Genomic DNA, 16,866 nt, shown 5'->3' on the forward strand with positions numbered 1-16,866 from the left:
TAACCCTCTCCCCTAAAATTTATGGAGGCGCGTGGTTTAGTGGTTTGGGTGTTGGATTCAAGATTGTTGTTTCGATTCTTGGACCAGGTGACGCGGTGTGTTCTTGAGCAAAACACTTCATTTCACGTTGCTCCAGTTCACTCAGTTGGCAAAAATGAGTAATCCTGCGACGGACTGGCGTCCCGTCCAGGTGAAGAATATATACGCCATGGAAACTAGCCCCTATGAATCAGCATGATTCGAGAAGATAACCTTTACCGTCACGTTACCCCTAAAATTTGCTGGCCTTGAGCCTAAAATCAGAGACTGTTATTACGTATAATGTTGACTCAAATCTATAGGTACACTGTTGTTCAGAAGCAGAAATAAGGATGTTATCACTCGAACACACATCTGTGAATTATGAAAGTGAAGTGAGGGACGAGAGACAGATGTGGGGAGAGAGAGAAGAGGGAAAAGACATTGAGAGATTGTGTGAGTAGGGTAGGAGATGAGATGATGTAAACTGTGAGGGTGGGGTTGAAGTGAAGAGTATGGGGGGTGATGTGAATAGCGTGGGAAGTGATGTGAGTAATGCGAAAGACTGTATGAGCAGCGTCGGAGGTGATGGGAAACAGTGTGAGTAGCATGGGAGATGATGGGGAAACTGCGAGCCGCGTGGGAGATGATGTGAGTAGTGTAGGAGATAAAGTGAGTGATGTGCGATGTGGTGTGAGAAGTGTGGAAGACGATATGAAAATTAATTGTTTGAAATTAAATGAAATGTCAAGAAATGGTGGCCAGAATGCTAGTATTATGCAGGTCACTTGAAATGGCAAGGACAAAGTGGTCGGTGTAGGAAACAAGGGGGAGAGCTGAGTAAGGAGGTGAAGACAGAATGAAATCATTAACTACAGGTCCGTATTCGCAAGCAAAAAGAAATATTGAGTCATATACATTAACATACATATTTGTTGTTGGAACTCCGCCGCTTACGACGTCGAGGGTTCCAGTTGATCCGATCAACGGAACAGCCTGTTCGTGAAATTAACGTGTATGTGGCTGAGCACTCCACAGACACGTGTACCCTTAACGTAGTTCTCGGGGATATTCAGCGTGACACAGTGTGACAAGGCTGGTCCCTTTAAAATACAGGTACAACAGAAACAGGAAGAAAGAGTGAGAGAAAGTGGTGGTGAAACAGTACAGCAGGGTTCGCCACAACCCCCCTCGTGGAGCTTTACGTGTTTTCGCTCAATAAACACTCACAACGCCCGGTCTGGGAATCGAAACCGCGATCCTATGACCGCGAGTCCGCTGCCCTAACCACTGGGCCATTGCACCTCCACAACATACATATATTACCCATGATAACGACGTCATACCAAAAATATCAAACCTTCATCAAAATAATACAAAACGTATACAACCTCTTGAAAAAACAAATATCCCAGTGCAATACATTTCCGATGGAATATTAACAAAAAGTTCTACAAAGACTTACTCGTAGAAATACACAGAATTAGCCGGAAGAGGGAATACCTGCCCTTCCACGGGAATAAGGTGAATAGTCCTCATTTTCCGACATATTATCGAACATGGCCTTACTCAAAATAGGTAGTGTACGTAGCCTGCGGTTTCCTTGGAAACAGAGCCACCTGATAGACGATATCATATCTATAGATATTGATGTGGTGTCCATCACAGAGGCACGAGTTTTCATATCCACTTTTGGTGGCTACGAAGTGCATGCACACCAAGTTGGCCGGGATCGGGAAGCAGAGTGCTGTGTTGGGCATTAATGGTTGTCTCTGAAGTCCTAGAAAGACTGTTCTGCAATACCTTGCCAAACAAATTCTCAGATTATTTGTTTATAGTTATCAAATATTTGTGCTGCACATTAAGGATTTCCCTCCATTAAATCGACATTGCCTGAACAAGTGCATGGTGTACCACATATCAGATATCAAAGTGATCGCAGAGCAACGCAAGAAGAAGTGGCTTGCTCAAGAACACAACACACCACCCGGTGCGAGATTCGAAGCCACGATCTCGTGATCGTGAATACAACACCCTAACCACCAGGCCACGCATCCTCATATGTGTGTGTGCATATCTTTACTTTCGTCCCTTACCACCGCTTGACAACCAGTGCTGTTTTCTTCGTCGCAGTAACCTAGCGGTTCGGTACAAGGGGTTGCTAGAACAAGTTCCCGGCTTTTAAAAAAGCTTAAGTATTGAGGTCGATTTGTTCGACTAAATATTGCAAGGCAGTGCTCCATCATGGCCGCTGTCCAATGACTGAGCCAAGTTAAAGGTAGTTCAGGATTTTTTTCTTTTTTTTTTTGAGTTGGCATTTGACAATGACATACATAGCTTGATGCCCCAGTATTCAATTCGCCTTTTTCTTGTGACTGATGGAATCAAAATGACTATGGAAAATCAACAAAGAAAGAAAAGAAATAATAAACAAACTCGAAAAAGACCAAAAAAAAAAAAAAAAACCCAAATAAATTCGAATGACTATCCTATGTAGCAGAAAAATAGAATTAAGACTTTGCTGTGAAATAGGATTCGAGGGTTACTTCCCTTAGTAATACCGATTCTTTAATCATTTCATAGAATTGACAATGTCAATAAAGATGAATTCTACTGAGTTATCACAATCTATTGCTTTGTTTATTTTTTCCTTTCTCCTTTCATCATTAAATTTTCCCTATTCTTTCTTTTTTTTTTTTTTGGCTTTTCTTTTCACAAAATTATTTTCGAGGAGGAAGATGTAACATATCCATTTTTGGTATAGTACGGTATACTTTATCAAAGGGACTTAACTCTCAATGGCTTGGTGCACTTAACGATAACACATCATGTGGAAGATAATGTATTAAGGCTTCAGCTCATAGAAAATGTATAACGAGTAGATATTTCGTAACCTTCCTGTGCAGATTTCGAACCCTCTCGTATACAAAATACGGTATTATATTAAAATTTTCTTTCGCAAGAGCCAGATATCTCACAAACTCCTAAGGCTTGCGAAATCTAGAAAACCTAACCACACTCACTAAAACGTAAGGCGTTTTTTAAAAGCAGTCGCTGGAAGACATTTTTATCACAATTCAAATATATATAAACGACACACATTTCCATCTTCAGTACCCGGGGATCTTTCTAACAAATTAATATCTTATTGTTCAATCATAATCCTTATTTGAAATGCCAAATGTGGTAAATATTGATATTTACAAACGAAAGCATGAAACAATCACACTTAAACCAAAACCAAGGTGTAAGGGGTATACAACTTTCGGTGTTCTCCTTCATTAAAATTTAGCACGTTCATCAACATCATCAGTCATCACCGTCGTCGTTTAACGTTCATTTCTCTATGCATGAGTCACATGGAATTTGCTGAGGCAGAGTTTTTCTACAGCTGGATGCCCTTCCTGTCACCAACCCTTCCATGCCAGGTAACATATCGCCATGAAAGGCAAGAAACAGACAGCATCGTTTGCATGACTGCAATGCTCATTTACAATCATCAAATTATGTCACGACAAGGGTACACCATCAAACACATATATACATTTATGATAGGCTTTTTTAAATTTCCATCCACCAAATCCACACAATGCATTTGCTCTAGGTGCTGCACATTGGGACTGAACCCAAGACCACATGGTTGGGAAGCAAGCTTAACCACACAACAATACTGGCACCTTTGTATCCAAGAAAAACTAATTGCAAATCCTTTAATATAAAAAGCATTATCAAATTTTATTTTGAGAGAATCTCATATACACCTTGAATTGACTGAAGCAGTAATTTTCAAAGTGGAAAATACCTGCATTCCTCCTCAAATATCTGTCTATATCTACATATACAGGTAGACAAAGTTTTTGGTTTACCCCTCTTAATTAATGAGGAGAAAAACAGGTTTTCCATCTAAATAAGTTCTTCCTTCACTATATTGCTGAAAAAGTTTACAATGTTTTATCTTTTACTTAGTTCAGTCATTAGACTGTGGTCATGCTGGGCCACTGCCTTGAAGAACTTTCTATTCAAATTAATCTACCCCAGTACTTATTTTTTGTTAAGGCTGGCACTTACTCTATCAGTCTCGTTTGCCTAACTGCTATGTTATGGGAACGTAAATACATCAACACTGGTTGCCAAGTGATAGCAGAGGACAAACATAGACACAAAGACACACACACACACGATTGGCTTCTTTTAGTTTTTGTCTACCAAATCCACTCACAAAGCCTTGGTTGGCTCAAGGCTATAGTAGAAGACACTTGCATAAGGTGCCACGCAGTGGGACTGAACCTGGAACCATGTGGCTGAGAAGAAAGCTTCTTACTACACAACCATGCCATTAAACATGGCAATTTGGCCACCCTGCTTCCTTTTTTTTTTTTTTTCAATCCTCACTGTGTCCACCCCTAAGAGTAACACTAAGCTACCCAAGAGTGAGGAGAATACAATGTAAATCCACCTGAAATCCTTGTTGTGACAGCCAAATTTCTCTACACTGGACATCCTACCTTGTGACTCTCAAATATTTTCAAATTCAATAACATTTATAATATATTGGGATTGAAATGAAACAATTATTTTTACTATCCCCACTCTTTCTTTCTTTCTTTTTTTTTGAAATGATTGAAATTAGTTTTGCACCAGCACAAACAAAAGAAAAAGAATTAACAATCATAATACTGAATAACTTTGAATTTTCACTTTAATTCTTTTAATAGAAAAAACTTCCGTGGTATTTGTTAATGGTTTCGTTTTGTGGAGAGGGGAGACATTTTCTTTTAAATCGTGTTTTACTTGTGTCTTTTGCTCTTTTTATTTTTTTTTTTTTGTATGTTCAAGTTAGAGTTTATATGTTACTGGATGAACTGACCAAAGTGGAGGGGAGAGGAGGTCAGTGATTTTTTTTTTTTAAATCCTGTCTTAGTATTGTATCCACTTAGCTTTGATGACCAAGTCCATCTAACACTCAATGAGTTCTACAGGTGGTATTGTTTAATGCTATAAGCAGTAGCAGCATCAGCAGCATTGTATAATAAATGTGTTATGGAATGAACTAAACCCAGCTTACAATGGTGAATTCAGTTCTCTCCATGAGAAAAATTTACCTGCAATAGACTAAGGTCGATACTCACTTGACTTTACACAGAATGCAATGGAACTGAACAGTGACTTTATTTTATAAATGCTAGAAATTTAAATAGGGTGTGGGTTTATTTATAAATCCACATGAGTGAACAGTATCAACAAGAAGAGTATGAAATGTATTTATTAACTGAAAGCCAAAACTGTTTTGCCTCACTTTAATATCCTTATTTAGTTTATACTTATGTTTTTGAATACGGTTAAATAGTGAATGTTTTTGAATACAGTTAAAAGCAGCTGTTTACTAGCAGAATTCTATAATAATTTCATTAATAAGGGATTTCTGATATAATCAAACATTTTAGACCAATTTACTGAAATGCTTACAAACAAATACTTTTGTTGCCATACATTGATTGGAATATCCTGTCTTTGTTTCAATTAATTTTGAAAAATGATAAAGAATTTAGTAAAATTATTTTGCTATTATTTATCTGATGTCTGGAACATAGACTTAGAAGAAGTTTTGATTGAATTTTTCAGTTTTGGTCTCTTTAAACCAGGAACTTCCTATCAGAGAACCTGGTGTGATTTCAAGTGGATTGGTACCAAAAGGGTGAATGGTTTCCATTGAATTTTTAAATGCAAGACTAGAAAACAATGAGGGGAAATTATCAAATATTAAAATGTTAATTAATGATTTTTAAATGTTCCGATAGAAAGTTGGAAAACAAAAACAAAATCATTTTCTTAAAATGGACATATGATAAATTTAATGCTACTACTACTAATAATAATGGTTTTAAATTTTGGCACAAGGCCAGAAATTTTAAGGGAGGGGTAAGTTGATTATACCAACCCCAGTGTTCAACTGGTACTTATTTTATCAACTCTAAAAGGATGAAAGGCAAAGTCAACCCTTGGAGTAATTTGAATTCAGAATGTAAAGCCAGAAAAAATGCCATTAAGCATTTTGTTTGGCATTCTAATGATTTTGCAAGCTGGCTCCCTCATTTTTAAATAATTCTTTCTAATCTTTGGGCCCAGAACATTAAGATGAACAAAATGCCACTAAACATTTTGTCCAGTACACTAACAATTCTGTCAGCTCACCACCTTCTGCCATCTTTAGGATAATAATAATAATAATGAGCTGATTGTATACAGTGCTCAGGTGCACTACAACTTAAGGAGGTAGATTTTATCATGCATACTTCCTGACAACTGTGTATCGTTAATGGAAATATGGATATGGTTGCTCAATGGAAAATATTTTATTTTATATATTAGATAAATAAATAATAGAAAATGCAAAACACAAATATTTATCTAAATATCAGGGAAGATAAATGAAGAGAATGAGTTTTTAGTCAGTAAAATATTCATTTTCTAAGGTTGCTGTTGGAATGAATAACATGAATATTGAATCAGAGCCAGAAAAGAACTAAAGATGGGTCTTTATGATCATTAAACTTACTGAGTATTAAAGTAATTGTTTCTGATTTAGGTACAAGGTCAGCAGTTTTGATGGGAGGGCTCACTTGATCCCATTGATCCCAGTTCTTGGTAGGTATTTTATTTTATCCACCCCTAAAAAGAAAAGTTAATTTTGGTAGAATTTGAACACAGAATTTAAAGAGTTATAATAAATACAAGAAAGTATTTTTTCATGCTTTAATGATTCTGCCAGCTTGCCACTTAACTAGATATTAAAAGACTTTCTGCTATTGGTACTGGGTCAGGAATTTTGGGGGTTGGGGTTAGTTGATTACATCAACCCCCCATATCAACTGATTCTTATTTTATTGACCTTGAAATGATGAAAGGCAAAGTCAACCTCGGAGGAATTTGAACTCAGAATATAACAAGTTAGAAGAAATGCCACTTAACATTTTGTCTGACTTGTTTATGATTCTGCCAGCTCACTGCCTTTCATTAAGTATTAAAATAATGGGTTCAAATTTTGGCACTCAGCCAGCAATTTCGTGTGAGCCAATTACATTGACCCCAGTATTCAACTGGTACTTATTTTGTTGACACCGAAAGGATGACAGGCTAAGTCGACCTCAGTAGAACTTGAACTCAGAATGTAAAGATGAATGAAATACTGCTAGTCTTTTTGTCCAAATTGCGAACGATTCTGCCACTTCTTTGATGTTCTCTGAGTATTTAAAGGCATACAATACTACTGAGTGTTGAAGCAGAGGATTTAGAGTACTCCTGAGGACAGAGTACATAGTGTATGACTATAGAGAATATTATAGCACTGAGAATTGTAATTGAAGATTAACAATACTAGTTGGATGAGATACAGGGTGTAGCAAAGAAACCTCAGATTCACCATTCTTGATAAAACATTTTAACAGTAATCACATGATGTGCACTGATCTAAATGATGATAGTAACTGAAAAGAAAAGAGTAAAACAATATTATTTGAAAATATTGTTACCTTCCTACATAACGTCATTAGTGCCACACTAATATCCATTTAATATATGGGAGGTTTTTCTGTCGCACCTTGTATCAGTTAATTTACCGTGGTTTCTAAAGGTTAGGCACAAGGCCTAAATGTCAAAATAAAGGGGATGTAGTCAAGTGAATCAAGCCTTAGTATATTACTGATATTTCTCTTATTGATGCAGGATGGTTTGAAAGGTAAAGTGAACCCTAGCGTGATTTGAACTTGTAATGGAGAGGGTTGGAACTAAACAGTGTCAATGTAATGTATGCAAGAGTGTGCTCTACCACTTCTGCCAACTTTCTGCCTTGCCTTTGACTAATATCGATTAATATTGATTAAAACGTTAGTTGATTAATATTGATTGATTATAGAAATTGGTGAATCAGTGTAGTTAGTTATTTTGATCTGTAAGCAAGACTCTCACAGTACGTGCAGTGTGTGGTGGAGAGAGATAAAAAATATTGCAAGAAAGAAATGTTACTACCAACAGTTTTTTTTTTCTTTTTCTTTTTCTTGAATTGGAAAGGAGAATGTCAGTCCTCCCCAGGTAACATTTGCAGATGAATCCAGTACCTATTCCTGACAGCTAGACTAGCTGAGGCTTGTAGAATGAAGTCCATTGTCCAAAATAGACAACGAAATACTTACAGTAGATAAGAATTGGTAGTCCAAGACAGTATCCACTTAATCATTTTTTGTTTTCCAAAGGCATTAATGACATAGTGAAGTGGAAATAAAAAGAAAAAGAAGAAATAAAAGCAAGATCTTTGACTGGAATTTGATACCAGTCATATATATGGCTTGCTGGAGCTTGCTGTTTGCAAGGCAATGCTCACCGCTCTCTAAAATTAACACTATCATTAATTTTACTCCATCTATTTAGAACTATTACCTTGTGGAATAGATGATGCAATTGTTAATAGTTATTACGTAAATTTAGACTAACTGAATAGTTTTCGTAACTAATTATGATCAATTAATTATAGAAATGGCACTTTAATAAAAGGGTCTATTTATTGATTAAATTAATAATTTACGTGTTTGTTTTGTTAGTTAAGACATCCCGTTTAATCAAGGTGATAATAGCTTCAAGGTACCTAATCCAAGATTGGGTACCCTTCATTGCAGTGCATTAAAAAAAAAAAAGTGTGTTTTATTTTCTCAAAAGTGAAAAAAAAAAAAAAAAGAAATTGTCTGATAGGAACAGTTAAAGAAAAGAAATAGAAGACGAAAATGAAAAACAGGAAGAAAAAATAGCCAAAAGAAAAACCTGGGAAAAGAAAGGGACTTTTTTTGGCCATAAATTTCTAATTTACAATGTCTTCTACATATTTTGGCAGTAAAAGAAAATAAAACAAGAAACAAAAACCAAAAAAAAAAAAAACATAAAATGATAAACACCAAAACTCCACTTTTATTCAAATGGCCTAACAACTAACTGCAAAGTAACATAGAAAAATCTGGAAGGAATAAACCGACATTGTTATTCTCAGGAATGTGGTACAGGTGAATCTAAAGGCTCAGTCTTTGTGTGACAATTTGTCAGTGTTATTATTAAATTTATGACAATATTTCAGACACTTAAACTGCTGTCCCCACCCACCCTGCTCCATAATTCTGGTTCCTTTATCACATAATCACGTCATCTAACTATTCTTCTCCTACATTGTTGTAGCTGTTATTGTTGTTGTTCTCTTGTGGAATATTCTACTAAAATATCAAACCTTGATGTCTGCTAGTCCTCCAGTTACTCAGCCACCCATTGTCTGCTGTCTGATCAATCAAGTGAGTAAGTAGCTTTTACCATTGAATAAATATAACCTAGATTTACCTTTTCTTGATTTTCTATACACATCTCTCTCTCTATCTTCGTTTTTCTTTACACATCTCTCTTTCTCTCTCTCCTCCTTTCACCAGACATCACTTCACTCATTCTTTATGTCCTTCTCTCTCTCTCTCTCATGATATCTGCTCCACTCACTTCCAATACTATTCTCTCTCTCCCTCCCCTGATAAACACACATGCACTTACTCTGCCCACTTCCTATACCATCTCTTCCTTTCTTCCTCTCTCTTTCTCACCTGAGACACAAGCATTTACTCTACCCTCTTTCTATTGTATCCTCTCACTTTCCCTCTCATCTGACAAACATGCACACACACACACACAAAGTCTCTCTTGACATCCACCTCTTTTCCATCATCCATTCTCCAAACATCTCCCTCTCTTCATATCCATTCCATTACCATAACCACCCCCCATTCTCTCTCATCACTTAAACATATACAGATCTCCACCCTCTCTCTCTCTCTCTCTCTATTTTATCTGTCACCGTTCCTCCCATCTACTCCCCCTATTTTCCTTTCTCGCCTCTTTTCATTCACCTGTTCTTAAATCTTCTCAACCTCATGCCTACCCCAACTCTTTTACTCTCATCCATTTCTCTCTCTCTAAATTCACCAATATTGATTGGAAAGTTCTGAAAGAGAGAGAGAGAGACAGACAGACAGAGACAGAGAGAGCAAGAATCTTGATTTTTGAACAAAACAGTGGTTGTAGTAGTGATAAAGAATACTGTACGAAGAATTTGCTACTTTTGATCCAATCTCTCTTTGTATTAGTATGACATACCTATCTTCTTTAATAAACTCAATCTCTCTCGAACCTTCTTTGTTTACCCTCTCTTCTCTTTTATGAACAGACATGCCATTCTTTCTCACAAACACACACACTCACTCTCTCTCCTTGTCTCTTCAGTTTCAAATACATACACAAATCTGTTTCAAACATATACATACATATATATACTCTCCTAATTTCTCTCTCCATTAACTTGTCAGACAGACACAGTCATTCTCTACTGTCTTTCAATTTTTTTTTTACTTTATCTGTACTATATGTCTCTCTACTAAACTTTTTCTACCTATAAAGTCTTTCTATATATGCTTTGTATATATATATATATATATATATATATATATATATATATATATATATATATACTGTACATATGCCTTTTATATTGATCAGTCTGCATTACTCTGTGAAAAGCACAGAGCCAATTTCCTGGTTACTCTAGCGTATATATTCCCCACCTGGATGAGATGCTGGTCCATTGCAGGAATGACTTCGCTATACCACTGACATATTTTCCATGTATTCCTTCTACATTACTTTCCCTATATCCTTTTATTCTTTCACTTGTTTCAGTCATTTGACTGCAGCCATGCTGGAGCACCGCCTTGAAATGTTGTTGTTGAACAATTTGACCCCAGGACTTTTTTTTAAGCCTAGTACTTATTCTATTGGTCTACTTGCTGAAGCGCTAAGTCATGGGGATGTAAACACACTAACATCCGTTGTTAAGTGATGATTGAGCAACAAACACAAAGACACATATACATATATGATGGGCTTATTTCAGTTTCCGTCTACCAAATCCATTTACAAGGCTTTGGTTGGCATGAGGCTAGAATAGAAGACACTTGCCTGAGGTGCCACACAGTCAGACTGAACCCAGAACCATGTAGTTGGGAGGCAAGCTTCTTACCAAACGCCTACGCCTATATATATATATATATATATATATATATATATATATATATATATATAGAGAGAGAGAGAGAGAGAGAGAGAGAGAGAGAGAGAGAGAGAGAGAGAGAGAGAGAGAGAGAGAGAGAGAGAGAGAGAGAGAGAGAGAGAGAGAGAGAGAGAGAGAGAGAGAGAGAGAATCATTAATGATCATCAGCATATTTTCTCTTTATACCATCTAAATTACTCACTATCACACACCGTCTATGTCTTCACCACCAACCATCTAAGTTACCTTCTAAACACCATGCATCATCTATATGCTATATGCAGACCATCTTAATACACCATCACTTCTATATATCATAAACCCCACCCCAAAAACACAATCTTAATCTTATCTTTGTGTGCATTTCCTCATCTCCCATCTCACATTATCACACTAATATTATTATAACCGTTATTATCATTAAAACTAGCATATCTTATATTAGTTATCAGCTATTTTATCTTGAGGTTTGGTGGCAATAATCTCCTCAAATCTTGTGAATCCTTCTAAAGATTCTTGCAGAATCCAGGTTGCACTTTTCTGCAGGTCGACAAGGAAAGTCTTAATTCCAATATCCTTTAGTTTAATTGTCATCATCATTCTTATCATTTAAATACAACTAATTGTCTTAATTTTAGTTGCTGTTTCTTTCATCATTTTTATACTTTGATATATTTTTTTATTCTAACAGAAAAAAATTCTTATAACAAAGAATTAAACAAAATGATTTTTAAAAAAATTAAAGAAAAACACTAAATAAAACAAAAAGAATATTTAAGTGATTAATGGAATAATTTTTTTTTAAATAAATAAAAAATCAGGGATAGCTATTTTTTGTTTTTACTGTATCTTCTTTTTTCTTTCTTTCTTTGTTAGGTTTGTTCCATTTCCTCTTAATATACTAAAACGTTTTTTTTATCTTCTTGGTCTTATATTTATTTTTTAAATGTTTTCTTTTTGGGTTTTTTTTCGTTATTTTTTTTGCTTTCTATTGTAATTTTATTTATTATTTTTTTTTTCTAGAATGGTAGTAGTTAAGGAATTTTGGAAGCAATTTCCTTCAGTTGGTTGTGACTAAGTCTAAAAAGTTCTCCAACATCTTTAGTGATATCAGTGGCGCCAAATCGTTTGTAAAAATCAATAGCCAATTGATTCCAGTCCAGCACACACCACTGCATCAATTCACATTGTTCTCTGGCAGCAACCTGGAAAGAAATAACAACAATAATAATAATCCTTTCTACTAAAGGCACAAGGCCTGAAATTTGAGGGGAGGGGACTAGTAGATTACATTGACCCGAGTGCATAACTGGTGCTTAATTTTTCAACCCAAAAGGATAAAAGGCAAAATTGACCTTGGCAGAATTTGAACTAAAAATGTAAAGCCGGACAAAATGCCATGAAGAATTTTGCCCAGCATGCTTAATGATTCTGCCAGTTCACTGCTTTAACAACAATAATAATGGCCCCTTAATTAACCACTAAGAATTTATTAAAAGATTGAGAATGGTACATCATCATCATCATTGTTTAACGTCCACTTTCCATGCTAGCATGGGTTGGACGATTTGACTGAGAACTGGCAAACCAAATGGCTGCACCAGGCTCCAATTTGATTTGGCAGAGTTTCTACAGCTAGATGCCCTTCCTAACGCCAACCACTCCGAGAGTGTAGTGGGTGCTTTTATGTGCCACCGGCACGAAGGCTAGTCAGGCGGTACTGGCAACGGCCACATTCAAAATGGTGTATTTTACGTGCCACCTGCACAGGAGCCAGTCCAGCGGCACTGGCAACGACCTCGCTCGAATGTCTTTTCCCGTGCCAGGAAGGTGACGCTGGCAACGATCACGCTCAAATGGTGCTATTTACGTGCCACTGGCACGGAAACCAGACAGCTGCTCTGACAACGATCACGCTTGGACAGTGCTGTTAGTGCTCCACTGGTACAGGTGCCATCACGATTTCACTTTCACTTGCCCCAACAGGTCTTTGCAAGCAGAGTTTAGTGTCCAATGAAGGAAAGGTATGCATAAGTGGGCTGGCTACACCCCTGGCAGAGGCCTCGGATTATGGTCTCACCTGGCTTGCCGGGTCTTCTCACGCACAGCATATTTCCAAAGGTCTCGGTCACAAGTCATTGCCTCGGTGAGGTACAAAATGATACAATTCTATGTGGGGTTACATGAAAATGGGTAAACAGTAAAATAAGGATGAGATCTGAACTTAAAATGTAAAGGGGTGAAACAAATACTGCAAAGCATTTTTTTCCAGTGTTCCAATGATTTTGCCAGCTTTTACCATTAATAATAATTCTTTCTACTTTATGCATAAAGTCTGAAATTTTTGAGGGAAGTGGTCAAGTCAATTATGTCAGCCCCAGTGCTTGACTGGGACTTGTTTTATTAACCCCCTCACAAAAGGATGAAAGGTAAAAGTCAACCTTGATAGGATTTGAGCTCAAAACATTAAAGAGTCAGAAATGGTTTCAAATATATATATATACACTCTCGGAGTGGTTGGCGTTAGGAAGGGCATCCAGCTGTAGAAACTCTGCCAAATCAGACTGGAGCCTGGTGTAGTCATCTGGTTCGCCAGTCCTCAGTCAAATCGTCCAACCCATGCTAGCATGGAAAGCAGACGTTAAACGATGATGATGATGATATATTGCATCAATCTCATTGCTTTGGCATCTGCTTTTCCATACTAGCATGAATTGGGCAGGCAGTGCTTTATACCCAAAATGTCCTCCTTCATGGTGCCAAACCTTTTAATCCTCTGTTATCACACAGTGTTCATAGGTACACTATACCCATTCTAAAAGCCAAGGCAGCAATTCTGGCCAGCAATTTTAGTGGCAGGTGGTGGGGTGCTTAGTCAATTACATTGACCCCAATACCTGACTTTATTCTATTGACCCTGAAAGAGTAAAAGGCACAGTCAACCTTAGAAAAATTTCATCTCAGAATGTAAAGAGCCAGAACAGATACTGCAAAGCTTTTTTTTTTTTGTCCGACGCTCAAACTAGTCAGTCAGCTTGCTTTCTTAACAATAATAATGATGATGATGGTGATGATGATGACAATTATCAGTACATCACTAAACGAGTTTAATTTTTATAAATATTTTAGAAAGTTTGTAATGTATTGATTGATTGATTAAAGACATTAAAGTTAAAACACTTTAAAAAATAATGTAATTATTTAATTGAAAAGTGGGTGGATGATGAGGTAGAATATAGTAATAGCAGTAGTAATGGTGGTGGTGGTGGTGGTGCTGAGTGTTGTTGGTTGCAGTGGTTGTAATGGTAGTGATAGGAGCATATGAGAAAAGTGTAAAGAATGAGAAAGATGATGATGATGATGAAGAAGGAGGAGGATATTGGAGAGGAAGGTAATGAAAGAGGAGGAGGTTCAAACTAGAAAGGAATGAAAACACACACACACAAACACCCAGACAAGAAAATCAAAAGAAAACAAACAATAGAATATGGTAAAAGAAAAAAAAAAGTAGAATTGAAAGAAAAATGTAAAATACATAATTAGATGCAGGAGTGGCTGTGTGGTAAGTAGCTTGCTTACCAACCACATGGTTCCGGGTTCAGTCCCACTGGGTGGCATCTTGGGCAAGTGTCTTCAACTATAGCCTCGGGCCGACCAAAGCCTTGTGAGTAGATTTGGTAGATGGAAACTGAAAGAAGCCCGTTGTATATATGTATTTATATATATGTGTGTGTGTTTGTGTGTCTGTGTTTGTCCCCCTAGCATTGCTTGACAACCGATGCTGGTGTGCTTATGTCCCCGTCACTTAGCGGTTCGGCAAAAGAGACCGATAGAATAAGTACTAGGCTTACAAAGAATAAGTCCCAGGGTCGATTTGCTCGACTAAAGGCGGTGCTCCAGCATGGCCACAGTCAAATGACTGAAACAAGTAAAAGAGTAATGATAGAAGATCGTAAATGAAGAAGGAAAAAATATATATACTACTAAATCATTTATTTATTCCAGTCATTGGACTGTGGTCATGTTGGGGCACTATCTAGAATGGTTGTTGTTGAACATATTAACCCCCAGTACTTATGTTTTTTAAATCTGGTACTTATTCTGTTGGTCTCTCCTGCCCAACTGCTAAGTTGCAGGACATAAACAAACCAACACCAATTGCCAAGCAGGTGTGAGTGTACACACATACAAACACATATTAGACACAACAGGCTTCCACACAGTTTTCGTCAACCAAATTCACTCACAGGTATTAGTCGACTCAGAGCTATAATAGAAGATACTTGTCCAAGGTGCCACACAGTGGGACTGAACCTGAAACAACATGACTGCAAAGCGAGCTTTTTAACCACACAGCCATGCTTGTGTCTGGTTGTGAAAAAAAAAAAAAAAAAAAAAAGGAGAAAAAATCCCAGAATGAAAGAAAGAAAAACAGAAGGAAAGCAATGGTCAAGGAATGGGACCCATGGAGGCTGAGTTGAATGATGGCTGTCTTATGAAAGTAGAAAGCACTTGGCAAAGCTTTGTAACCACACAATCCAGGGTTCAATTCTCACCTTACATAGTACCTCAGGCAAAGGTTTTCAGTTATAAACTTTGCTTGAACAATATTTTGTGTGGCAAACTGGAAGAATTGTTAACACACTGGGCAAATTGCTGAGTGGAATTTACGTTCCGAGTTCAAATTCCTCCAAGGTTGACTTTGCCTTTCATCCTTTTGGGGTTGATAAAATAAGTACCGGTTAAACACTGTGGTCAATGTAATTGACTCACTCCCTTCTCCAAAATAGCTGACCTTGTGCCAAAATTTGAAACCAATATTTCATGTGGATGGAATTTACTAGATGGAAACCATGCAAAAGTTTGTGTGTATCCATATCCTGTTGTGTCTTGGCTTTTAGAATGGGTATAGTGTACCCATGTGGAGGCGCAATGGCCCAGTGGTTAGGGCAGCGGACTCAAGGTCATAGGATCGTGGTTTCGATTCCCAGACCGGGCGTTGTGAGTGTTTATTGAGTGAAAACACCTAAAGCTCTACGAGGCTCCGGCAGGGGATGGTGGCGAACTCTACTGTACTCTTTCACCACAACTTTCTCTCACACTTTCTTCCTGTTTCTGTTGTGCCTGTAATTCAAAGGGTCAGCCTTGTCACACTGTCACGCTGAATATCCCCAAGAACTATGTTAAGGGTACACGTGTCTGTGGAGTGCTCAGCCACTTGCACGTTAATTTCATGAGCAGGCTGTTCCGTTGATCGGATCGACTGGAACCCTCGACATCGTAAGCGACGGAGTGCCAGCAAAGCAAAGAGTGTACCCATGAACACTGTGATAACAGAGGATTAAAAGGTTTGGCACTATGAAGGAGGACATTTTGGGCATAAAGCACTGCCTGCCCAATTCATGCTAGCATGGAAAAGCAGATGCCAAAACAATGAGATTGATGCAATATATATATATAAACCATACCCTTGCTTCTTAACACACACACACACACACACACACACACACACAAAAAGAAGGATAAGCATGATATACCAAATAATATAGTTGGAGAATATTTTTTATGATAGTTTAGTAGCATAAAGAGGGGCAGGAATTGTGAGCGTTTTCCAGCACCTCAGGGTGTTGAAGAGAATGGAAGAAAGTTATTGTTAGATGAGAGATGTGACGAGATTACTATCAAGGGAGTCAACTCTTCTATGGGTACTCAAGAACTGAAACTAA

General features: G+C 37.2%; 1 protein-coding gene across 2 annotated transcripts in view; it reads right to left on the bottom strand.

Annotated features, from left to right (window-relative positions):
- Positions 1-4,699: 4,699 nt before the first annotated feature.
- The window catches only part of LOC106869093 (diamine acetyltransferase 1), a 104,822-nt gene continuing 92,655 nt past the window's right edge, over positions 4,700-16,866 (bottom strand). For both annotated transcript variants that reach the window (XM_014914621.3, XM_014914622.3), the window contains one exon: positions 4,700-12,345. In XM_014914621.3, the coding sequence (XP_014770107.1) occupies positions 12,175-12,345 (171 nt within the window). In that variant the 3' untranslated portion in view covers positions 4,700-12,174. The remainder of the gene's footprint in view (positions 12,346-16,866) is intronic.

The sequence above is a fragment of the Octopus bimaculoides genome, chromosome 9 (genome assembly GCF_046866305.1).
Source record: "Octopus bimaculoides isolate indiv1 chromosome 9, ASM4686630v1, whole genome shotgun sequence".
NCBI classification, from domain to species: domain Eukaryota; kingdom Metazoa; phylum Mollusca; class Cephalopoda; order Octopoda; family Octopodidae; genus Octopus; species Octopus bimaculoides.